Source organism: Rhineura floridana, chromosome 16, assembly GCF_030035675.1.
Source record: "Rhineura floridana isolate rRhiFlo1 chromosome 16, rRhiFlo1.hap2, whole genome shotgun sequence".
In the NCBI taxonomy this organism is placed as follows: Eukaryota; Metazoa; Chordata; class Lepidosauria; order Squamata; family Rhineuridae; genus Rhineura; species Rhineura floridana.
Genome location: NC_084495.1, coordinates 20,443,715 through 20,467,858, shown reverse-complemented (window position 1 = coordinate 20,467,858; position 24,144 = coordinate 20,443,715). Strand labels below are relative to the sequence as shown.

The window sequence follows — 24,144 nt, the reverse complement described above, 5'->3', positions numbered from 1 at the left end:
ATCACAAACCAGCAGAGATAAAGCTACAACCAAACCAGTTGTGAGCCATACAAATTTTATTATCAATTTAACATTTAACTTCATTTGAGACAAGCAGGTCTCGGTTCAGTTTATGGAGGCACAAAACTATTTGCCCTTCTCACTCACACACACACACATACACACACACACTAAATGGTTGGAATTGCCACCTCAACAGTTCAGCAGGGACAGGCATTTTTGCTGCTTCCCTCAGGCATGAGCGCCATCTTCGGCACCTTCCCCTGTTGCCTCTCCATGTCCCGATAAAGCAGAGACTTCTGGGCCTTCAGCCGGCAAGCCAGACACATGAAAATAGACTCCACATTCTGACTCTCTTTGGGGTCCTTGGCTGAGGTTTCAAATAAAAGCATGTTGTGTGCATCGGCAAACTTCAGGGCCACACTGGATGGCACCTGGATCTGGTCCCGCAAGTCACACTTGTTCCCCACAAGCACCTTTGGGACAAGGGCAGGGACTGCGTGGCCATTGCACTCCTCAATCCAGGTCTTGAGGTTGAGGAAGGAAGCCATCTTGGTGACATCATAGACAAAGACGACAGCATGCACATTGCGGTAGTAGTGCTCCACCATGCTCTTCCGGAACCTCTCCTGGCCTGCTGTGTCCCAGACCTGCACCTGTGGAACAGAGCAGAATTCCTGATGAAACTATAAGTCAGGCAGAAAGCGATATTTACAATATTTATTTTATTTTATATGTTATTTACATCCCGCCCTTCCTCCCAGTAGGAGCCCAGGGCGGCAAACAAAAGCACTGAACACACTTTAAAACACCATAAAAACAGACTTTAAAATATAGTGAAACAAAACCTCTTTAAAAATGCTTTAAAAACACTTCAAAAAAATTAAAAAGCAATTCCAACACAGAAGCAGACTGGGATGAGGTCTCAACTTAGAGGCTTGTTGAAAGAGGAAGGTCTTCAGTAGGCGCTGAAGACAGAGATGGCACCTGTCTAATACTGAAAGGGAGGGAATTCCACAGGGTAGGTGCTGCCACACTAAAGGTCCATTTCCTATGTTGTGCAGAACAGACCTCCTGATAAGGTGGTATCTGCAGGAGGCCCTCACCTGCACAGCGCAGTGATCAACTGGGTATATAAGGGATAAGATGGTCTTTCAGGTATCCTGGTCCCAAGCTGTATAGGGCTTTGTACACCAAAACTAGAACCTTGAACTTAGCCCGGCAGCTAATATTTATACAGGACCAGCTTCAGCATTAAGGGGGAAGTGGAGGAAGACCCATAGAGCAATGGCAGAGCATCTGCTTTGTCTGCAGAAGGATCCGAGGTTCAATCCACGGAATCATCAGGTAGGGCTGGGAATGTCGCCTGTCTCAATCCCTGCAGAACTACAGCCAGTCAGAGTGGACCAGACTCAGGTAGACGGATCAACTTGGTATAAGGCAGCTACCTATGTTCCTAAGGGGACCCTCAGTAAAGCGCTTTTGGAAGGCTCCTGGCTATGGGACCTTTCAGAGACAGAAGACAGCTACAAGACACCATTAAAAAAAAAAAATCACACAGCCCCCCTGCTATACTGTTGCATTTTTGTTTTGTATAATGCCTGGAGCAAAACAATACCAGAGGGATTGTGGGAAACTTAAAATGGCAGCTCACAGATCCAGACACCCATTTTGTGTGTGTGTGTGTGTGTATCCACACACACGCGCATGCATCCAGGGCAGGCACAGGTGTTATTGGGCTCTGAGGGAGTGCAGGAGTCTTCTGACAGCTGCCAAAGGATTTCAGCCTGCATGTATAACCCGCCTTTCCTCCAAGTAGCGCAAGGCATCCAACATGGTTTTCTTCCCCCTTCATTTTATTTTCACAACCACCCTGGTGTGGCAGAAAGAGAGGGAGAGAAAGAGATTTTCCCAAATTTAACCACTGAGCTTCACGGCTGGCTAATGATTTGAAGTCAGGTCCTACTCTAACACCCTTGGCCACTACATGATGTAAGGGCATGTCCACACCACATAAAGCACATTTAAAGAGCATGGCTTCCCCCAAAGAATCCTGGGAACTGCAGTTTGTTTACGGTACTGGGAACTGTTGCTCTGTAAACTGCAGTCCCCAGGATTCTCTGGGGGAAGCCACGACTGTTGAATGTGCTTTAAATGTATGGTGTGGATGTGACCTAATTTAATTAATTTATTTGAAGAGCTATAAACTGCTTCATAACAACAACAAAAAGTCACTGAAGCGGTATATTCAATAAAATAAACGATAAAATACAAAAGATTGCAAACTCAAGAAAACTAAATAAACACCATTTCTACATTATACAGATTCAATGAAATGATCCCACTTCATCTGTAGGATCACTCTTCTCCCCAACCCAGGCAAGAAGAGATTAACAAGAAAACAAGGGCCTACCTTCTAGCCCACACTCTTGGTTAAGTAAACATGGACAGGCACTCCCTGCACCTAATCTCCCTCTGAAAGCAACAATTTTTTGCACATGTTGACCTTTGTACTCTGGTCTTGAAATCTGCCAAGGCTAAAAGGTCCAGCCTTTGTCCTTGTCTTGGGGGTGACTGGACCTACACATATAACAAAATGAGGTGATAGGAATGCACTGTTCTACTTCAAACAGGGGGAAAGCATCACTGTTGAATGCTTCCTCATATTTAAAAAGATAACATCACACACACTGCGCAAATAGGTGTGGGGGGGTAGGAGCTCATCTGGGAGAAAAGTCCTAGTGCAGACCTTTGCTTGCTATGCTGGCTTTCTATTTGAAGGGAGTTTTTCCAACACATTGACCCATTCCGCACACAACCACTAAGCCCAAACCACGGCTAAGCATGAACATGCAAGTATGCAGCTACTCACAGTGAAAAAAATTGTGGCCGCTTCGCTCCTCCCTGGGTTGTCCTGCTGCCTGGCTATCTGGAGCTAAGCTATGGTTTAGCTTAGTGTTGCATCTGAACATGGGCTCATGGTTTGCCTCCCCCAGATAAAGCATGAGTAGTAATCCGAAAAACAAACCTTGGCCTTAATGCTACACCAAACCATGGCTTAGTGCCAAGTAGTGTGGCAGCAGGACGACCAGGACAGAAGCAAAGTAACTGTAATTTTTACTGCAACTACTGCACACTTGTGTGGTCACGTTTAGCCACAGTTTAGCTTAGCAAAATGCGCAAACCAGGACACTGTTACATTCTAAAATATGATTCTTCCATCCACTGCCCAAAGTAGCACAGTCTATTTTACCACCTTATTTTGCTGCCCATATCCATCAGGCCATGCTTTACATCAGAAAGACAGCACCCGCCCAAATGTTCAACTTAACACCTAGCACAGTGCCAGTTATCTGTTAGTCAGAGATTCTGCCTGGCACAGGGTTTCCCAAACTTCTGAGTTCACTGACCCCTTGATGAGTTTGTAAAGGTGTCATGGACTCCAACCCAAATTCTTAGGAATGTAAATGAAACAAAGTCAAGAATTATCAATATATAATCAACATTTATTAATCATCAATAACATTACTAGGATCATAAAATGTAAAAAATAAGAAATACTGTTGAAGCATGGAATCATCTTATTGCAGAGGTTCCTCATTGGAAAGGCAGGTGCACTCTGTACATGCCTTTTATTTCTGAGGATCATAGTTCCTAATTAAAACTCTTTGCACATACCTTGTAAACTTCTTTCTCATCCCTAAACCCTTTTTGACGTTCAGATCTTTATGCACCCCCTGCACAGTCTCATTGACCCCAGGGGATAAATATCGACCACTTTGGGAAACCCTGGCCTGACTGACCACATTCTTCTTGCTTATTATGGCAACTTCATTTCTTATCTACAAAAAACAACTCACACTGACACGCATGAACCTACATAAGCCCATATGTCATTTAGTGTGAAGGGGCTATTCGATCAGATGTGGAGCGGGTGTCTGCCCCTGCCCCCAGTGTTGAATATGGCCCCGCCTCTAGGTGTCTTCATATCAGGCCCAGCTGCATTATGCTACTTTAAATGTATCATACCACTTTAAACAGTCATGGCTCCCCCCCACCAAGGAATCCTGGGAACTCTAGTTTGTTAAGGGTACTGAGAGCTACAATTCCCAGAATTCCCTGGGAAGAGGAACTGATTGTGAAACAACTCAGAATTGTAGCTCTGTGAGGAGAAGAGGGGTCTCCTAACAACTCTCAGCACCCTTAAAAAACCACAGTTCCCAGGATTCAGAGGACGCTGAGCTCAATAGCCCTTTGGTCTGATCCAGCAAGAATCATCTTAAGACCTTTGGCAACACTAAATCATCTCAGATTTTGCAGCTGGAGAGAAAAACTGAACATTATCACTGCACCGGCCCCAAAAAGCCAGTATGGGAACCCTGTGGGACTTTTTATTTGTTTTGTTTGTGAAAATATTTCTATACCACCTTCCACTGAATGTCCTGAGGCAGCGTATGATGCAAAATAAAATAAAATAAAATGCAGCTGATAAACCAGGGCAGAGTTAACAATGGTTAAAAAAACCCTGTTGGAATGAAGCACCCACAAAAACCTGATAGCACAAATGTATTTTTAGAAGGTGTTGGAACATCATGAGTTTTTGGTGCACACCTAAACTCACGAGGGGAGGGCACCACTGCAGAAAAGACCTTCCCCTTGCTTGCCACCAGCCAAGCTAATGATTGTCTGGGGCAATGAAGGAGAAGGCACTTCATCAGGTGTCCTGGAACCAAGTTGTTTTGGGTTTTAAAGGTCAAAGCCAAAACTTTATTGTTCTAATTCAGGAACTGGGGACCTGCAGAACTCCAGTTGTTACTGGACTCAACTCCCATAATCCTGACCACTGGCTATGCTTCTTGGGACCAACGATAGTTGGAGTCCAACAGCATCTGGAAGACCACATGCCTGTTTTAACCTGTATGGGGTTATTTGAAATTTATTTTTATTTATTTATTATTAAATTTATATCCTGCCCTTCCTCCCAGAAGGAGCCCCAGGCAGCAAACAAAAACATTAAAAGCACTCTAAAACATCTTAAAACAAAAGACTTTAAAACATATTAAACATGTTAGAACCCCTTTTTTAAAAAAGCTTTAAAACCATCTTAAAAAGCAATTCCAACACAGATCCAGACTGGGATAAGGTCTCTACGTAAAAGGCTTGTTGAAAGAGGAAGATCTTCTGTAGGCACCAAAAAAATAACAGAGATGACACTTGTCTAATGTTTAAGGGGAGGGAATTCCAAAGGGTTGGTGCCACAACACTAAAGGTCCATTTCCTATATTGTGAAGAATGGATCTCCTGATAAGATGGTATCTGCAGGAGGCCCTCACCTGCAGAGCGCAGTGATTGACTGGGTATATAAGGGATAAGATAATCTTTCAGGTATCCTGGTCCCAAGCTGCATAGAGCTTTGTAAACTAGAACCTTGAACTTGGCCTGGTAACTAATGGGCAGCCAGTGCAATTCTTTCAGCAGTGGGGTAACATGTTGGAGTGCCCCAGTGATCACTTGTGCTGCCGCATTTTGCACCAGCTGCAGCTTCCGGACCAACCTCAGGGGCAGCCCCGCATAGAGCGCATTACAGTAATCCAGCCTGAAAGTTTTCAGTGCTTGGACAACAGTGGTCAGGCTATCTTGGTCCAAAAATGGCCGCAGCTGTCTTGCCAGCCAAAGGTGGTAAAAGGCACTCCTAGTCACTGAGGTCACCTGGGCCTCTAGCAACAAAGATGGATCCACAGGATGTACTCATGGTGTTGGGAGAGGATGCAAACTGGCATTACACAGAGGGGAAGGTGCATTTACAACTCTGGGTGGTGGGGGAAAGCTGCTGGGGGCGGTGTGGTTTGGAGTGAAGAAATGGCAGTTGGGAAAGGGTGAAGCACAACCTTTCCTGCCACCTCTCCAATGTAAATTCCCGTTTCCAAAGCATCTTTTTATTTTATTTTAAGACATGCTTAAATATTACATCTATTAGCGCAGTGTGGGTCAGAACCAACAACTTCGGGGCACCCTGACCAATGGTATCTCTGCCATTTTCTCTAAAAAAGGAGAAACAGAAAGAGAAGGAGCTATCCGATGCAAAAGAGGACAGAGCCCTTCTACCTTTCAGAGTTGAGCAGGGGATGGAATAATGTTGACTGAAGCAGCTTGTTACTCATAGATCAAAACAGCTGCAACTACACTAAATTCCCTCTCCTATTATTATTATTAGGAAATTTTATATTATTTCCCTCTATTATTAAAGCTTCAGAAGCCCTGCTGCCATCATTTGCATCTGGATATCTTGGAGAGAAAAAGGAGAAAGATGGATATAGAGTGTCCAGACATTACAAGTGGGCCCCATCGGTACAGGTCAGCCGCTGCAGCTGAGCCATTAGAGAATTGCTCATTGCTGTATCAAGTCCACAGTGTGGGGTTGAGTCTCAAGAGCTCCCTCTTTAGGAAAGGGCCTTCGCTCAGTGATGGAGTGCATGAAGTGTCCCCAGTTCAAGCCCTAACATCTCCAGGTTGGGCTGGGAAAGAAACTTCCCCAACCTGGTGCCCTCCAGATTTTTTGGCCTACAACTCTCATCAGCCCCAGCAAGAATGGCCAATGGTCAGGGATTATGGGAGATGCAATCCAACATATCTAGAGGGTATCAAATTGGGAGAGGCTGGTGTAGACAACAGTGAGCTACCTGGACCAATGGTCTGGCTTGGTAAAAGGCAAAGTCCGATTAAAAATGGGTCTGAAAAGGTTGACAAGCACTGGTTAGTGCCGTTTACCCCAGAACTGAGTGTAACCAAAGAACCTGAACACTTCTGCAGAAGTTGATTTGATGGTATCGAAATATTCTGGGTTTTATCTCTTCTCCCACCCTCACTGGCAATATGAGAGCTCTTGACTGGCCTAACATTGCAAGGATGTAGCAGAGAGGATTGAAGCATTACACTTCTACATCGAGCCCTCCCCGATATGCAAAAGCAATAAAAAAATAAGGCTTCCAGGGTCAATTCCAGTTTCAAAACCCCACCGTACAGACAGTCCTTTGTGCAATCCCACAGAGAACCCAAGAGCAGGATGCACGACAGCAGCACCAGGGTCAAGTACAGCTTCTGGGCTGGGATGCAACAATCAGAATGTGCTGAAATCTTGCTCCTGTCCATCTCTGCCTTTTCCACCAATGCATTTCCCCCTCTCCTTTGTTTGTGATGGGAAGGAGGCCTTTGCGCAGCGGAACAAGTGATGTAGGCATAAAGAAGAGAATGCATCCCAGCATAGCACAGACTTGAGGGAACGGTTCATCCATGCCCATTAATTTGATTATGGCACGTTGACATTTTGCCTGTGTGAATGAGCCACCACGGATCCCGACACCACAGACTGAACTTCCTTATCAAGCACAACCTTTTCCAGTGAGTGTTCGCACACGGGGGAGGAGGTGTCAGTTCACAGATGCAAGTCATCAAAAGTTGAGTAATCCAGTGATGTAAATGCAATGCATGGCATACACTGTCCCTGTTGTTTTCTTGCCATTATAAGGAATCATAGATGTGGGGGACGGATGGAAGGCCAGGGAATGCTTTCAACACACCTGCCTTTCAGACACTGTGGAGCCCTCAAGGTTTGTAATTTTAGAAATCAGCCACTGTGAAATTAATCCCCCAACCTTCAGAACAACCTTCTCATCTTTAGGGCCTGAATGGTGGAAGAGATTAGAACGTCAGACCAGGGAGACCCAGGTTCAAATGCTTACCTAACCGTGAAGTTTACTGGACTAGTCACACTTTCTCTCTCATCACTGCCCACCCCATAGGGTTGTTGTGAGCATAATATAATGATGGTGAAAAATGCACTACAATTCGGTATATAATAAAACCTCCCTCGTCCACGATTTGATTGTGGATGAGGCAGCCGATCTGGCATGTATAACCGAGACCTGGGTGGGTGAGCAGGGAGGAGTTGGTCTCTCTCAGCTCTGCCCACCGGGGTACTTGGTTCAGCATCATGGCAGATCTGAGGGTCGGGGAGGTGTGGTTGCTGTCGTCTATAAGAGTTCCATCTCACTCACCAAGCACCATGTTCATGCAGTTACTGGCCTGGAGTGTTTGCACCTTGTGTTGGGCCAGACGGACAGGCTGGGAATCCTTTTGGTGTACCGCCCACCTTGCTGCCCAACGGCTTCCCTAACTGAGTTGGAGGAAGTGGTCTCGGATATATTGTTGAAATCCCCCAAACTATTAGTACTGGGGGATTTCAACATTCATGCCGAGACTACTTTGTCTGGCGCAGCTCAGGACTTCATGGCTTCCATGACAGCCATGGGGCTGTCTCAATATGTTAGTGGTCCAATGCATGTATTGGGGCACACTCTAGACCTTGTTTTTGCTACTGAGCATGGGGATAGTGATCTGGATGTGGGGAGTCTTACAACACTCCCTTTGTCATGGACAGACCACTGCTTGCTGAAGTTTAGACTTTCAGTAACCTCTTCCCTCTGCAAGGGTGGGGGACCTATTAAACTGGTTCGCCCCCGGAGACTAATGGATCCTGAAGGTTTTCAAAGGGCTCTGGGGGATTTTCCGGCTGATAGGACTGGCGCTCCTGCTGAAGCCCTGGTCGCTCTGTGGAATATGGAGATGACCAGGGCTGTAAACACGATCACTCCTGCACGCCCTCTCCTATGTAGAGCTCATACAGCTCTATGGTATACTCCGGAGCTGAGAGCGATGAAGCAAGATAGGAGGCGGCTTGAGCGGAAATGGAGGCGAACTCCCGACGGATACAATTATGCGCTGGTTAGTGCTTCGACTAAGCTCTATGTAGGAGCGGTGAAGGCAGCTAAAAAACATCATTTTGCTGCCACTATTAAATCATCTCTCTGCCGCCCAGCGGAGCTCTTTCGAGTTGTCCGGGGGCTTCTTCATTCAAACCCTCCGGACACGGTGGAATCATTGGAGGCCCGCTGCAATCAGTTCGCCGATCACTTCCAGAATAAGATCTCATGTATCCGCCGGGACCTAGACTCTCAAGTTATAGCAGTTGATCCTAGTGAGATGTCCGGAGCACAGTCTTGTCATGTTTTGTTGGATGAGCTCCAGTTGGTTCAGCTCGAGGACGTGGACAAGGTGCTTGGACAGGTACGTGCAACCACTTCGGTACTGGATCCTTGCCCCTCCTGGCTGATAAAAACTAGCAGGAATGGAACAGGTAGCTGGGCCAAGGAAGTGATAAATGCCTCTTTACGAGAGGGAGTGGTCCCGGGCTGTCTGAAAGAGGCAGTGGTGAGACCACTCCTGAAAAAGCCTTCCTTGGACCCAGACAATTTTAACAGCTACAGGCCAGTGGCGAATATTCCATTCCTGGGCATGGTCTTGGAACGAGTGGTTCCTGGCCAGCTCCAGACGCTATTGGATGAAACCGATTATCTAGATCCATTTTGGCACCGAGACAGCCTTGGTCGCCCTGTTCGATGACCTATGTCGGGAGAGAGACAGAGGGAGTGTAACTCTATTGATTCTCCTTGATCTCTCAGCGGCTTTTGATACCATCGACCATGGTATCCTTCTGGAGAGGCTCGCAGAGTTGGGAGTTGGAGGTACTGCTTGGCAGTGGTTCCGCTCCTACTTGGCAGGTCGTCTCCAGAAGGTAGTGCTTGGGGAACATTGCTCGACACCGCGGGTTCTCCAATATGGGGTCCCGCAGGGGCCAGTTTTGTCCCCCCTGCTTTTTAATATCTATATGAAGCCATTGGGAGAGGTCATCAGGAGTTTTGGAGTGTGTTGTCATCAGTATGCTGATGACATGCAGCTCTTCTTCTCCTTTTCATCTTCTTCAGGTGAGGCTGTCGATGTGCTGAACCGTTGCCTGGCCGCGACAATGGACTGGATGAGAGTTAACAAACTGAAGCTCAATCCAGACAAGACTGAGATGCTGTTGGTGGACGGGTTCTCTGATCGGATGGTTGATATATACCCTGTCCTGGACGTGGTTACACTCCCCCTAAAGGACCGGGTTCATAGTCTGGGAGTCTTTTTAGACTCTTCCCTTTCACTTGAGGCTCAAGTAGCCTCGGTGGCTAGGAATGTGTTTTACCAACTTCGGTTGGTAGCCCAGCTACGTCCCTATTTGAGTAAAGAGGACCTTACATCAGTGGTACATGCTCTGGTAACCTCACGTTTGGATTACTGTAATGCGCTTTACGTAGGGCTACCTTTGAAGACAGTTCGGAAGCTACAGCTAGTGCAAAATGCGGCGGCCAGATTGCTGACAAGGACCAAGCGGTCTGAGCATATAACACCTGTTCTGGCCCACTTGCACTGGTTGCCAATATGTTTCCGGGCCAGATTCAAAGTGTTGGTATTGACCTATAAAGCCTTATACGATGCGGGACCACGATACCTGGCGGAACGCCTCTTCCGATATGAACCGGCCCGTACACTACGTTCTGCTACGAAGGCCCTCCTCCGGGTTCCAACTCATAGGGAGGCCCGGAGGGTGGTGACAAGATCTAGGGCCTTCTCAGTGGTGGCCCCCGAATTATGGAACAGTCTCCCCGAGGAAGTACGCCTGGCGCCGACTTTGCTCTCTTTTCGGCGCCAGGTCAAAACTTTCCTATTCTCCGAAGCATTTTAAGCTAAACTGATTTATTTTAAAAATGTTATTGTACTTGATTTTTGATTGTATTACTAGTATTATTCTGTTATTTATTGTATTTTTATGCTATTTTATGTTCACCGCCCAGAGAGCTATCGCTAGTCGGGCGGTATATAAATCTAATTAATAATAATAATAATAATAAATTCAGATCAGATGGAATATATACATATTTGTATATCTTGCCTTTGCCTTACACGCTGTGCCTCTGTGGCTAAAGCAGCTTGCAAATCTGGGTGGATGGGCTATGGTTGCTCCCTTTCTTATAGGGGATGCTTAGGGTTCTTCCATGGCCTGAGAGGGTTCTGTATCCTCTCTCTCTGGAAGACTATCGAATTGTGCTTCCCATCCACCCCCACCTCGATGGGGTGCCCCACATCCCTTCAGACAAGGCCAGTAAGAGAGAATGAGCGGGCTTTTCTGAGCTAGCACCCTCGATAATCTCCCCCAAAAAACCCACAGAGCAAAACCCCGGTAGTAACAGAAGAAGCCGTTGGAAAAAGGAGCCGGCTCCCCAGCCTCCGATCCCCGAACAGACGGGGTGGTGGTGGTCGTGTAAGGCACCAGGCCCGGCTCCTTCCCTCTCCCTCCTCCCTTCCTTTTCTTCCAACTGTACCTTGATATGCTCGCCCTCAATCTCCACCGCCTTCTCCCTGAAGTCTACGCCGATGGTGGCTTCGGTGCTGGCCGGGAAGGCACCGCCGCAGAAGCGCACCGTCAGGCAGGTCTTGCCCACGTTGGAATCGCCAATGACGATGATCTTGAAGATGCGTGTCTGCACCGACTGCTCCAGCGAGGCCTCCAGCTCCATCCCGGGAGGACGCGCCGTTAGCGCTGGCTGGCTAGGCGGCCGTAATGCTCCGCTTGCCTCTAGCGGAGGAGCGCACCGCGCAATGGGAAGATAAATGAGAAATGCCAACGGAGGCAGGGCGGCAGGACGCGCCGAGAAGCTCAGGGTCGGCTCGGTGGCGCCCGCATGATGGACGAGGCGGAGCGCTGCACTCCCGCCTGCCTGCCAGACTCCTCCAAGCCGTCGGTCCAGCCAGCCGCCTTTGCGCGGCGACCCGCAGCCGCTGAAGCACCCTCGCCTCGGTGGGCAGGAGCCGCCCTTCGGGCCACGCTTCCATTGGCTGCCGGGAGCCAGCCGGCTTCCAGCGCCCAGCCCCGGCAAGGCGGGGCCTTAACCGCAGCAGCAGCAGCAGACTGGTGCCTTGTGTTACGCTTAGCCAACTAGAAGCCAGGACGAGGGAATCAGAAGAGCCTGGACGGCCCCGAGTCGTTGCCTGTTCTCCCCTACCTCCCCATCCACACCTCCGCAAGGGCATGGGTACTTTTCCTTTGCTCTTGCTCCGACAGTGGCAGAGGAATGGTGTCGGTGGGCCAAGTTCGGCTGCTCAAAAGGAACCCAAAGGGCTCGATTTGCCAAAGGAAACACATCAAGAAACCTCACACTATTATTTTTATTTATGACTGCATTTATATTCCATCTTTTGTACAAACATGGCTCTTCCCCTCCTGGTTTTATCCTCACAACAACCCTGTGAGGGAGGTCAGGCAGAGACATGTAGTGACTGGCTCAAGGTCACCCAGTGAACTTCATGGCCAAGCAGGTGATTTGAACCCTTGTCTCCCAGTGCCCAGTTCGACACTCTAACCACTGCACCACACTACACACACATTACAGCCAAGGAACACCTGCACTCTAAACAATGCATTCTGATGCTGGTGTGGTGTAGTGGTTAGAGAGTGTCAAGAGGAGGACTGGGAAGACTAGGGTTCAAATCCTCACTCAGCCATGAAGTTAACTGGGTGGCCTTGGTCCAGTCCAGGGAACAGGGGCACGCAAGGTGGTGCCCTCCAAACGTTTGCTGGACTCCAAGTCTCATCCTCCCTGATTTTTGGCCATGCTGATGGGAATTGGGGCCCAACAACAGCTCGAGGGCATCACATTGGCTACCCCGGCCAGTCACTATCCCTCTTCAGCAGGGTTGTAGCGAAGGTAAAAATGAGGGGTTGAGAGAGAGAAGGATTCATGTATACTGCCTTGAGCTCCTTATAGGAAAAGTGGGATATAACTAATAAATGTGGACATTGACACCTGTAGGGCTTGGTGCTAAGCAAAGGGATAGACACAGGCAGCAAATTTTACATCTGCAGGAGGAGACTACGGAGGCTAATGAGGCACTTTTCTTAATCACTTGTTCACGTTTTCCAGGAATGGCTTTTAAAGCAGCTATTGGGGCTAAACTAGAAGGGCTGAAAACTAACCCAATGGCATGTAAACAGCCCAATTGTGTCTTATTATCAGTGGTGTGCACACACACACACATCTATAACACAGCACATTTTTGTAGCTGTAACCTTTGCCTATTGGGATAGAATATTTAATTGACTATAAAAAGATACCCTCAATTAATCCTGCATTTTTTTTAAACAGATACTTTCTTAGAGAATGTATAATTAGATTTTATGTTAATTCTGCTTTTTAACATCTGGAATGCTGTTCCTGATCTAAAAGCAGAAGTACTGTTTTGTTCAAATTCAACCTTATGTCGAATCAGTTAACATCTACTATGAGAGGAACACAGGAAGTTGGCTGGTTCAAATTCAGACCATTGGTCCATATAGCTCAGTATTGTCTACACTGACTGGCAGTGGCTTTCCAAGATTTCAGACTGGAGCCTTCCCCCAGCCATACCTGGAGATGCCAGGGATTGAACCTGGGACCTTCTCCATGCAAAGCAGATGATGTACCACGGAGCTATGGTCCTGCATTTAATTAGGGTACAGCTCTACCCTTTAATAAAGAATATTATAACCCTCATTTCCATCCCATCTCCCAGGGATGCTGAAAGATGCCGAGTGGCTACTGGATCTCAGTTCTTCTGTTTTTGTAACACTAAAATGTTATTTGGCATAATGCCTGAGAAAAATGTACTCAGTTCTGTGACATATTGAAACATCTGCAGTTCTCATCCTGCAGGCTTACGTATGTTTACTCAGAAATAATTCCCACTGAGTTCAATGGGACTTCCTCCCAAGTATGTATAAAATAGCTATCAATGTATAGGGTAGGCACTGTTCTTTGTGAAGACTTTTGTCTTTCTCTGACTGTTCCTTGTGCAGCTGTTCTTCCCAGCTCCAAGTGCATTCTTCTCATTTGCTTTATTTTGGGACACAAGACATTACCGTTCTAAAAGTTTGGGCTGCAGTCCGAAACATGGTTACATGGAAATAGCTCCTACTGAAATTAATGGGGCTTGCCTTCAACATAAACACGGCTAGGCCTGGACTATTTGGCCTTATCTTGTACTCCAATGTTTAATTACATTAGCCACCATTACTGATTGGTGTGGCTTACAGGCAGTTTTTGGGATCAGCTCCAGTGCTGCACTTCTGACTAAATTAAAAATTGCTTCATCTCCTTTAGCCTCCAGGATTGGCTCCTACACAGAGGGATTTTTATTGCAGCCATAAATTGAATGCACACACATAGAAAAGGTCATTTCATCTATCTGTACGAATTCAATAGAAATCACCCTTTCCAAGCTACTGTTGCGGCTTCTCTAATCTTCTCCAGCAATTAGAAAGCATCCAATGTAAATTGCTTTGGATGTAGTTTTATAATTTGTTTTTCCTGCTTCTTAAGAACACAAGCCATTGGTACTGGGAAGGCAACTACAAACAGCAGGTACAATTTTGGAGTTGGTTCATACATGAATGTTCATCGCTTGCTGAGTATCAGGATCATCACGGTTTACACACAAGAGATCTTTCAGCTCACAATACATAATGCAGCACTTTGCTGGAGTTAGGACACATAATCAACTGCTGAGATGTCAAGCAATGGACATACATCTTTGCAAATAATAAAGCAGGGAAGGGGGACACATGGCCCTCAGGATGTTGTTGGGACTCCAGCTCCCATCATCTCTGACCATTAACCCACTGCTAGCTGGGGCTGATGGGAGTTGGAGTCCCAACAACATTTGGAGGGCCAGACAGCCCATCTGTGCAATGAAGAATGTAGTCCCAATCTGGGTCTCAGAAAGAAAGAAAAAAGTGTGGGATTATCAAGATCTTGAGAAAAAGAATGTGGCTGGCTCTGGCCCAACTCAGAACCAGTATGAATCCCTTGCCCCCCCCCCCCGCAAACAGAATGTACTCCCCAAGTTCCCAACTCCTGCTTTAAGATTTTATGTGTTGTTTTTACTCTGTCAAACTAAAGTGGCTATTCCTCTGGAACTTAACACCAGGCATATGTGAAGGGACTCTTACTAGTAGACTGTGACAATCCAGGATAGTTACACTGGAACACGGAAGATTTAAGAACATAAGAAACACCCTGCTGGATCCGGCCAGTGGCCCATCTAGTCCAGAAGAGAGAGAAAGAGGTAGCTGTTCAACCTGCTCATTAATTCCCAAATGCAGCAAAGAGCAGGGGGGAAAACCCAAAACATGTTCCCTCCTGACTTATGCGCCCTCTTCTGCTTCCTTGTGCAGATTGTGACAAACAGTGCAGCCATTAGAGTTTAGTATTATCTTCAGAACATGTAGCGCTCTTTGTATAAATGTGTTGAAATCTCACCAATAAATGGAAATCTCTGTTCCATCTTCTCCTGATATTTGTTTGAAGGGGAGGAGGTATTGCACAGTAAGCCAACCATTCCAAAACAATCTATCCCCCGACCCAGGGCTGGCACCAGACTTCAGGAGGCCCTCTGCACAGTGCTGATGGCCCCCCAACATCCCATACATATGCCATGTCCCAATGTGGCAGCTGCAGAAAGGAGCAGAGTTTGGCTCCTGTTCAAAAGTGGCACCGCCACCCACCCTACACTAAAACAGCTACCTGGGGCCTGGCGAGGAGGGTGGTAAGGCAACACAGCCAGGTTGGGCCAAAGAGGGTGTATGTGTGAGTGAGTGAGAGAGAGAACACACATGGTACCAGCATCCATTTGTTAAAATGTCATCATAAGACACAAGCTGCCAATTTTTCCCCCTTTTGAAAGTATGAAATAGACTACAGATGGGAGAACCTGTGGTCCTCCCAATGTTGTTGGACTACAACTCCCATCAGCTTCCACCACCATGGCCAGCAATCAGGGATGATGGGAATTGGATTCTAGCACCACTGGGAGGGCCAAAGGTTCCCCATCCCTTTCAGAAGACTCCCCACCACCAACACCTTCCTGTTCTTCCCAAAGCCTTCATAGAGGACGATTCCTTTTTTTAGTATTTCAGAATCCCCGCAGCATCTGTCTGTTTTTCCAGCTTGGGAAACAGAAGCCCAGTATCTGGTCCCAGCCTCCTGCCTTCAAAGGGACACTTTCCACCATAGTAGCGGGAAAGAAAGTTCAAGTTGCTTAGAGACCTTTCGGAGGGATTAACACCCAACCTGGTCAGGATCTTATCAGCAGTGGCCGGGATCACCGGTTGCAGGAGGCTCCCGTAAATCCGAAGACATTCCAGGGTGATGTGGAGGATGGTGTCCTGCCACTGCTGCTGTTCAGGATCCTTGCGACACAGTTTCCAGGGTGCGTGCCTCTGGACGAAGCCATTCGTCTGTCTCACACAGTCCATGATGCATTCCAAAGCTCTGTAGATCTGGAAGCGTTCGAAGCAGCCACTCACTTGCTCAGGCAGGTCTTTCACCAACGTCACCAGCTTGTAATCCTCAGCCAAAGCCTTGCTGGATCCTCTCCCATGTCGAGAGGCTGGGTCCTTAGGGAAGCATGCCTCTGAGAAGCCTGGATAACTCCCCTTGGGGTTCAGGCTGGGAGCTGTGCACCGGTTAAGAAGCCCCCCCAAGGCATCAGCCAGCTCTGAATTGACCAGTTTGACAGCCTTCTCATCGTAGTAGTCGCAGTCTCGCTCAGGAACACCCTGCCTCAGCAGGAAGTACCGAAAGCCGTCCACCGAGTACCGCCAGAAACAGGCCCCCGGGTCCACCACATTGCCCAGACTCTTCGACATCTTCTGCCCTTGCACCGTCCAATGAGAGTGCACAAAGATCTTTTCCGGAGGCGCCAGCCCCACCGCCATCAGCAGGGCAGGCCAGTAGATGGCATGGAATTTAAGGATATCTTTGCCCACAACGTGGCAGGCAGCTGGCCACCAGGCATGGTGCGTGTTAGGATAACCCACAACAGTTAGGTAGTTCACCAGGGCATCCACCCAGACGTAAATAGTCTGCGTCGAGTCGTCAGGGACGGGGATGCCCCACTGCAAGCGGTTTCGGTCACGAGATACGGAGAGGTCAGGCAAGTCCTGCTCCAGCCACTGGAGCACCTGCTGGTGGAAGGGCTCGGGTGTGATGGCTGCCTTACTCTCCCAGAGCCATTTCAGCAGAGGCTCCTGGAACTCAGAGAGCTTGAACATGAAGTTCTCCTCTTTGGTCCAATGTACCTGAGATGCAAGAGAGAAACTGGTCATAACCTTTCTCCTTCTGTTCATAGTATACTTATTCATTCCTTTATATTCATTGCATCAGTAATAGAACCAGTGGCCCTCCAGATTTTTGCTGGACTCCAACTCCTGTTACTCCTGGCGATGGACCATGCTGGCTGGAGCTGATGGGAGTTGGAGTCCAACAACTTCTGGAGGGCCACAGGTTCCCCTTCTCTGCATTATGTTTGTATTCCACCGAGCGGAAGGAGGCATACTGTTATGCCTAGCCCTGACCTGCCGTCCGACACCGAGTCCTCGGTGGACGAAGCAGACCGCCCACAGGCCAAAGACCTGGAGGAACAGGCAGGGCCTCCTCAGTCCAGTGCTGAGGATCTCCTTGAGGGGCCCTCTGAGTTGACACCTGATGAGGAAGCCCTGGAACTAGCAGAGGAGGAAGCGGAGTGCTTCCATCAGTTCTCGCTGGTCCAGGCCAAAGAGTGATGGCACAGTATGTGTCGATGGACCAAGAGTCGTTGGTCTCCTTGTGAGTAAGAAAACCCTGATATTCCTGCAGCTGTGGTTAGGATGTGGTTTAGGAAAGCAGAGTATATGAGGTGGGTATAGGAAACCTTTGGTCCTCCAGAGGTTGCTGGACAAAACTCCCATAAGCCTTAATCAGCATGGCCAATAATCAGGGATTATGGGAGTTCTAGTCCAGCAACATCTGGAGGGCCAAAGGTTCCCTACACCTGAAAAAAAGGCCTCCCTCTTGAGCCCTCCAGTTGTTTCAAACAACACAGGCTTCTGGCTCCTTGTTGTTAATTCTCGTTCCCCCTCCTTGCTGAACTCCCTGCAATATTGATCTTGGACTGTTTCCTGACTTTGTTTCTGGACCAGTTGATTCTCTGTGCTTGACTTTGGCTTGTGGAGACCTTAGTCCATGAGGGCATGCTCTGGAGCATAACACATCCATAGGGTTCCAAGACGGTCTCCCATACAGACACTGACTGATTTAGCTCCAGCAAGACTGCCACATCATGTGCCTTCAGACCATAACCAGAAACCATATGCATCCATTTTATTTTAGTGTGTATACTTTGCCTTTCTACAATAAAGTGGGCTTGCTCATGTCAATGCTCGCTATTCCCTTCAGAATGGAGAACTATTAAAAAATATACAGATATATTTATTTATTATTTCAATTTATATACCGCCCTTAGCAGAATAGCTCTCAGGGCGGTGAACAAACAAATATACATCAAATTCCGCATAAAATGCAGAAAGCATCCATCCAGTATTTCAGGCCAGACAGTAGTTTTGGCCTGATCCAGGACTGTGCAAATGCTGCACTGTTTGGTGCAAAGGGTAGCCAAATCCTACAACCTTTATCAATTTTGCAAATTAAGCAACCTTCATGTGCCTGCTTATTTTACATAAGCAACTGGGACCTGCAACAAAATGTTGCAGTGTGGAGTGTCAGTGTTCAGAGTTTCTGTCAGCCATGTTCTTTTCCAGGATAGTCTTTTCATCCCCTCCCACACTGAATTTCCATTCTTTCTTCCCCCTTCCCCAATCAATCAGCATTTTGAGCCCACTAAGCATACTCAGTCTTCATTTGGTTCCTCTTGCACTTTTAGGGCTTTTTCTTTCCCTTAAGTTTTTTAGTATTCTTGCAAATCTTGAGGTTTGCCTGAGCTTGCTGGTACTTTCCTCTTATGTGTGGATGGTGCCATTTTGGTAACATAAAGATCCAGAGACAGAGAATCTTCACTATTAGTATTTAGGCCGCCTTTGCTTTTCATGGAAAGGAATAACACACCTATTAAGGGCTTCCTGCTGAAAATCTTGCTAAAGTTTGCCTGCTCACTTCTGAGATTGCAACAGGCACCAAATATTCGCTTTGCACACTTAAGGTCTAGAAAGCTGCTCTTCTAATTCTAAAACAAAAATGCAGATTCCCAGGATGTTGAATTTTGCACCCAATATCAAATTTCTGTGCTTGTGCAGCATGATTGTAAAATACACACAAACTTGGCCTTATGCCCTGATTTAATTGCTCAGTCATTTCTGTTATGAGTGTTAAAAAATAGCTGAGATTCTGTGAATGCATTAGGGGATAATTCATAATTACTGTTATTACTGACAGTATTTATCCATTGTTCCATATTTTATTTTTTTTAAGTTATTGTTTTATAATATTTGTTTTATTTTTTATTGTTTGAAACACTCTGGGACTATTTACAGTGAAGAGTGGCATAGACATTTCTTACATCGATAAATAATTAGATGTCAGAAGTGGCATCAAAACCTTTCTTAAGCTTAAAGCCAAGGCAGAGGCCAGACGAAAAGGCTTTCAAAAAGATAGCAGTTTTCACATGCTTACTAAATACCTTAAATGCTGGTTCATATCTGTTGCATGAGATCACAGGGGCCATCACAGACAAGGCTCTGCTGCAAATCCCAAAAGATACTTCCCTGCATAATGGAACCCCCCAAAATCAGGGCTTCCTCAGCAGATCTGAAAAGATACATAAGGAACTCACACAGAGATGCTTCTCAGTACCTGGTGGCCAGTCTCAAGTGAGACCATGCACTTGTGGCCTTGGGCATCAAGATGCTCAGTGACTTGGGAAGCAGCCAAGAAGCTCTCTTCTACAGTGCAGTACCAGCCTTCATAGTGGGCCTGGTAGAGCCAGCCCCGATCCCGCAGAGTGGTCCAGAAGTGCTCTACAGCCTGTTTGTGCCGCGGCTCTGTGGTGCGGATGAAGTCAGTGTAAGAGATGCCAGCCTGGGTGAAGAGCTCCCGGAATTTGGCTGACATATGGTCACAGAACTGTTCAGGGGAAGTGCCTGCAGACGCTGCTGTCATCTGAATCTTCAGACCATGCTCATCAGTTCCTGTATAGAGAAATAGGAGAATGCAAAAGACTAAGGATCTAATAGACCAGAGGGGGAAATCTGTGGCTCTTGAAATGTTGTTGGATTTCTATGGTCCCCAGCCAGCACAGCCAATGGTCAGAGATGATAGGAGTTCAAGTGTTAAGAACATCTGGGCCATATCCGCACTAATAAAGAACTCTCTTACCACTTCAACAGTAATGGCTTCTCTCAACGAATCCTGGGAACTGTAGTTTGTTTCTGAATACCAGTTTTTGGAAATTGCAGAAGGAAAGAGTGCTCTTAACGCTCATGTCCTTCTTGTGAGCTTCCCATTGGTATCTGGTTGGCCACTGTGAGAACAGCATGTTTGACTAGAGGGGTCATTGGTCTGATCCAGTGGGCTGCTGTTATGTTCTTATGAATGCTTGTTTTAACTAGAAGTTGAACTACAAACTAATTATTTACTGTTCATGCTTACACTCTCAGGGTGTTGAGAGTTGTTAGGAGACCCCTATTCTCCTCACAGAGCTACAGTTCCCAGAGTTCACTGGGAAGAGGGATTGATTGTTAAACCACTCTGGGAATTCTTGCCCTGAGAATAACCCTACAGCCGGTGTGGTGTAATGGTTTGAGAGCTGGACTAGGACCTGGGAGACCAGGGTTCAAATCTCCACTCAGCCATGAAGCTTGCTGGGTGACCTTGGGCCAGTTACAGTCTTTCAGCCTAACCTACCTCACAGGGTTGTTAGGATTAAATGAACTATATTTGCGGCCTTGAGCTCCTTGTAGGAAAGGGGGAATATAAATATAATAAATAAATAATAAAGAACCTTGGAAATGGGGGCAGAAAATGGATTTGGGAACCAGGGGACAGGACGGACAGACAGCAGAACCAGGTTAAGATCCCCAGTCAGCCATGAAACCTGTTAGGTGATCTTGGGCTAGTCACAATCTCTCAATCCAACCTACTTTACAGGGGCATTGCAAGGAATGAATTGGGGAGGGGGAAAACCACTAACACCACACCTTGAGCTCCCTGGAGAAAAGGCAAGATGTACGTATAATAAATAAATATCAACTTTCAGAATTCATTGCTTGAGGATGTTGTGATGGATGCAGCTAGTCAAAGATGGCTTTGGGGGGAAAAGGGGTGGGTGGGCTCAGATGAATTTACGTGGAGCAAACCTATCAATTTGGCTATCAACCATGAGAGCTAAGATGGAAGCTCCACTTTTAGCAGAGTACCTCCAATTCTTATTTATTTTATTTATTTAGTTGCATTTCTAAACCGCCCTATAGCTAGCAGCTCCCAGGGCGGTGTACAACATGATAAAACCACAATATTTAAAATACAGCAAGTGTGTATTGCGCAAACAATATAAAACATTATATAAACAAAGTAAAAGAAAACTAGAAATAAAATAAGTAAGATTAAAAGCATAAAATACATTAAAAAGCCTGGGTGAAGAGGTGGGTTTTTACCTGGCGCCGGAAAGATGACAGGGAAGGCGCCAGGCGTATCTCATCTGGGAGGGCATTCCATAATTCGGGGGCCACCACCGAAAAGGCCCTAGATCTTGTTACTGTTCTCCGGGCCTCTGTATGGGTTGGGATCCGGAGAAGGGCCTTAGACGTCGAGCGGAGTGAACGGGAAGGAACATAGCGAGAGAGGCGTTCCATCAGATATTGCAGTCCAGTGCCGTTAAGGGCTTTATAGGTAAGGACCAACACTTTGAATCTGGCCCGGAAACATATTGGAAGCCAGTGCAGTTGGGCCAGAATAGGTGTTATGTGGTCGAATTTCTTCGTCCCAGTAAGAACTCTGGCCGCAGCATTCTGCACTAGCTGAAGTTTCCGAATCGTTTTCAAAGGTAACCCTATGTAGAGAGCATTACAGTAATCCAATCTAGAGGTTACCAGAGCATGAATAACTGAGGCTAGGTTCTCCCTGTCCAGATAGGGTCGTAGTTGGGCTACCAGCCGAAGCTGGTAAAACGCATTTCGTGCCACCGAGGCTACCTGAGCCTCAAGTGACAGAAGCGGATCTAATAAGATCCCCAAACTACGGACCTGTTCCTTTAGGGGGAGTGTAACCCCATCTAGGGCAGGTCTGACATCAACCATCTGAGCAGAGGGCCCTCCAACTAACAGCATCTCAGTCTTGTCAGGATTGAGTTTTAGTTTGTTCGCTCTCATCCAGTCCATTATCGCGGCCAGGCAGCGGTTCAGCACAGCAACAGCCTCACCTGAAGAAGATGAAAAGGAGAAATAGAGCTGCGTATCATCAGCATATTGCTGGAAACGCACTCCATAACTCCTGATGACCTCACCCAGTGGCTTCATATAGATATTAAAAAGCATGGGGGACAGAACTGAGCCCTGCGGGACCCCATACTGGAGCACCCAGGGACTCGAGTAATGTTCCCCAAGCATCACCTTCTGGAGACGATTCCCAAGATAGGAGCACAGCCACCGCCAAGCAGTGCCTCCAACTCCTAAACCCGCGAGTCGCCCCAGAAGGATACCATGGTCGATGGTATCAAAAGCCGCCGAGAGATCAAGGAGAACCAACAGAGTCACACTCCCTCTGTCCCTCTCCCGACAGAGGTCATCATACAGGGCGACCAAGGCTGTTTCTGTACCAAACCCCGGCGTATCACAGTTTGAGTTCCATAGAATTCAAATTGCAGTATAATAAAATACAATATAAGAAATAAAAGAAGCAGTAAAAAGCAAAATTAATATTTAATGCAATGGATGTGCCATCTCCTGTCTTCAACCACAAATCCACAGACACACTCAGGGGACCACCTTAATGAAATTCACAAACCACTGGTGGTCCATGGACCACAGTTTGGGAAACCCTGTTTTAGAATATAAAGTAAATCTGAGGGACTGTCTGACTACTGAATTATGTAAACCAGCTCTAAGTGCCTTTTCCGCTAAAAAGTGAAGTAAAATTGCTCAGTGGTTTCTACAATGCCCCACCTTCCCACCTCGTGGATCCCTTGAAAACTGCTGAGTCTTGGAAGACCGCTCCATGATTTGTCTGCTTGTTGTAGCAGTTGCCATGTACCATACTAGATGCTGCATGATTTTAATTGTATTCTACTGCTTCCTTAATGTCTTATCAATTCACAAAGTAATACAATAAAATATAGTGTAAGAAATAAAGGAGGCAATAAAAATACAATTAAAATTCAATATGAATCTTTAATACAATGGAAGTGCTGTCCTACTACAAGACACGCCACAAGCTACCTAAATGAAGTCATCAGACCATGGTATTCCCAATCTCTATGTATGGATGTGAAAGTTGGACAGTGAAAAAAGTGGATAAGAGAAAAATCAACTCATTTGAAATGTGGTGTTGGAGGAGAGCTTTGCGCATACCATGGCCTGCAAAAAAGACAAATAATTGGGTGTTAGAACAAATTAAACCAGAACTGTCACTAGAAGCTAAAATGATGAAACTGAGGTGATCATACTTTGGACACATCATGAGAAGACCTGATTCACTAGAAAAGACAATAATGCTGGGGAGAACAGAAGGGAGTAGAAAAAGAGGAAGGCCAAAAAAGAGATGGATTGATTCCATGAAGGAAGCCACAGACCTGAACTTACAAGAACTAAACAGGGTGGTTCACTACAGATGCTGTTGGAGGTCGCTGATTCATAGGGTCGCCATCAGTCGTGATCGACTTGAAGGCACATAACAACAACAACAGACCACAGTTTGGGAACCCTTTAAATAAATGATGTTCAAGGAAAAGCCTCCACAGAACATCAGCAAAATCTGGCAGCCTTCCGACCTAGACACACAAACACGAGTCTACAACAACAACAACAACAACAACAAACCCGTTCACTCAACCCTCTTGCCAGTTGTCCTCACTGACCCGTTGCAAAGTACCCTGCGTCCCGGCCCATCAGCTCCCAGTGCCGGTGCAGTGCATCAGCCAGCACCGCAGAGTAGAGATGCCCGATGTGCGGCGGGCCGTTCACATAGAAGATAGGCGTGGTGATCAGCCACTGGCCACTACCACTCCGACCCGGAGCGTAACAGCGTGTCCACGAACGTTGCTTGGAGGTAGCAGCCCGGAGGAGGCAGCGCGCGGCAGGACGGCAGAACAGCGGCATGATCACTCCGCACACGAGGTGCGCCGCTGGAGGACAGAGCGACTCAGCTCCAGCCTAAATGCACGGACCAAGGATTCCTAGAGCGCCGCCGCACC

At 47.0% G+C, this 24,144-nt stretch overlaps 2 protein-coding genes across 3 annotated transcripts; both read right to left on the bottom strand.

Moving 5' to 3' along the window:
• Window positions 1-38: 38 nt before the first annotated feature.
• RAB33A (RAB33A, member RAS oncogene family) lies at window positions 39-11,795 on the bottom strand. The gene is made up of 2 exons (XM_061598383.1): window positions 11,256-11,795; window positions 39-656 (listed from the first exon to the last, which is right to left on the bottom strand). The coding sequence occupies exons 1-2, from the start codon at window positions 11,448-11,450 to the stop codon at window positions 201-203; spliced, it is 651 nt and encodes a 216-aa protein (XP_061454367.1). The 5' UTR covers window positions 11,451-11,795; the 3' UTR covers window positions 39-200.
• Window positions 11,796-14,243: 2,448 nt separating this feature from the next.
• Window positions 14,244-24,144, bottom strand: MARS2 (methionyl-tRNA synthetase 2, mitochondrial). 2 transcript variants are annotated; one of them, XM_061598339.1, is made up of 4 exons: window positions 23,809-23,838; window positions 21,392-21,507; window positions 19,593-19,927; window positions 14,244-17,047 (listed from the first exon to the last, which is right to left on the bottom strand). In XM_061598339.1, exons 3-4 carry the CDS (start codon window positions 19,896-19,898, stop codon window positions 15,872-15,874), a joined length of 1,482 nt encoding a protein of 493 aa, XP_061454323.1. In that variant the 5' UTR covers window positions 19,899-19,927; window positions 21,392-21,507; window positions 23,809-23,838; the 3' UTR covers window positions 14,244-15,871. The 2 variants fall into 2 exon arrangements, with proteins under 2 accessions (XP_061454323.1, XP_061454322.1); XM_061598338.1 differs by lacking the exon at window positions 21,392-21,507 and having other exon boundaries at window positions 23,809-24,144.

Coding starts and splice junctions, on each gene's coding strand:
- RAB33A (XM_061598383.1), bottom strand. CDS start 11,450: ATGGAGCTGGAGGCCTCGCTGGAGCAGTCGGTGCAGACACGCATCTTC. Junction 657..11,255: donor TTGAGGGCGAGCATATCAAG/GTACAGTTGGAA, acceptor TCTGTTCCACAG/GTGCAGGTCTGGGACACAGC.
- MARS2 (XM_061598338.1), bottom strand. CDS start 24,049: ATGCCGCTGTTCTGCCGTCCTGCCGCGCGCTGCCTCCTCCGGGCTGCT. Junction 19,928..23,808: donor CGCAGGGTACTTTGCAACGG/GTCAGTGAGGAC, acceptor TTCTCTATACAG/GAACTGATGAGCATGGTCTG. Junction 17,048..19,592: donor CACTTGAGACTGGCCACCAG/GTACTGAGAAGC, acceptor CTTGCATCTCAG/GTACATTGGACCAAAGAGGA.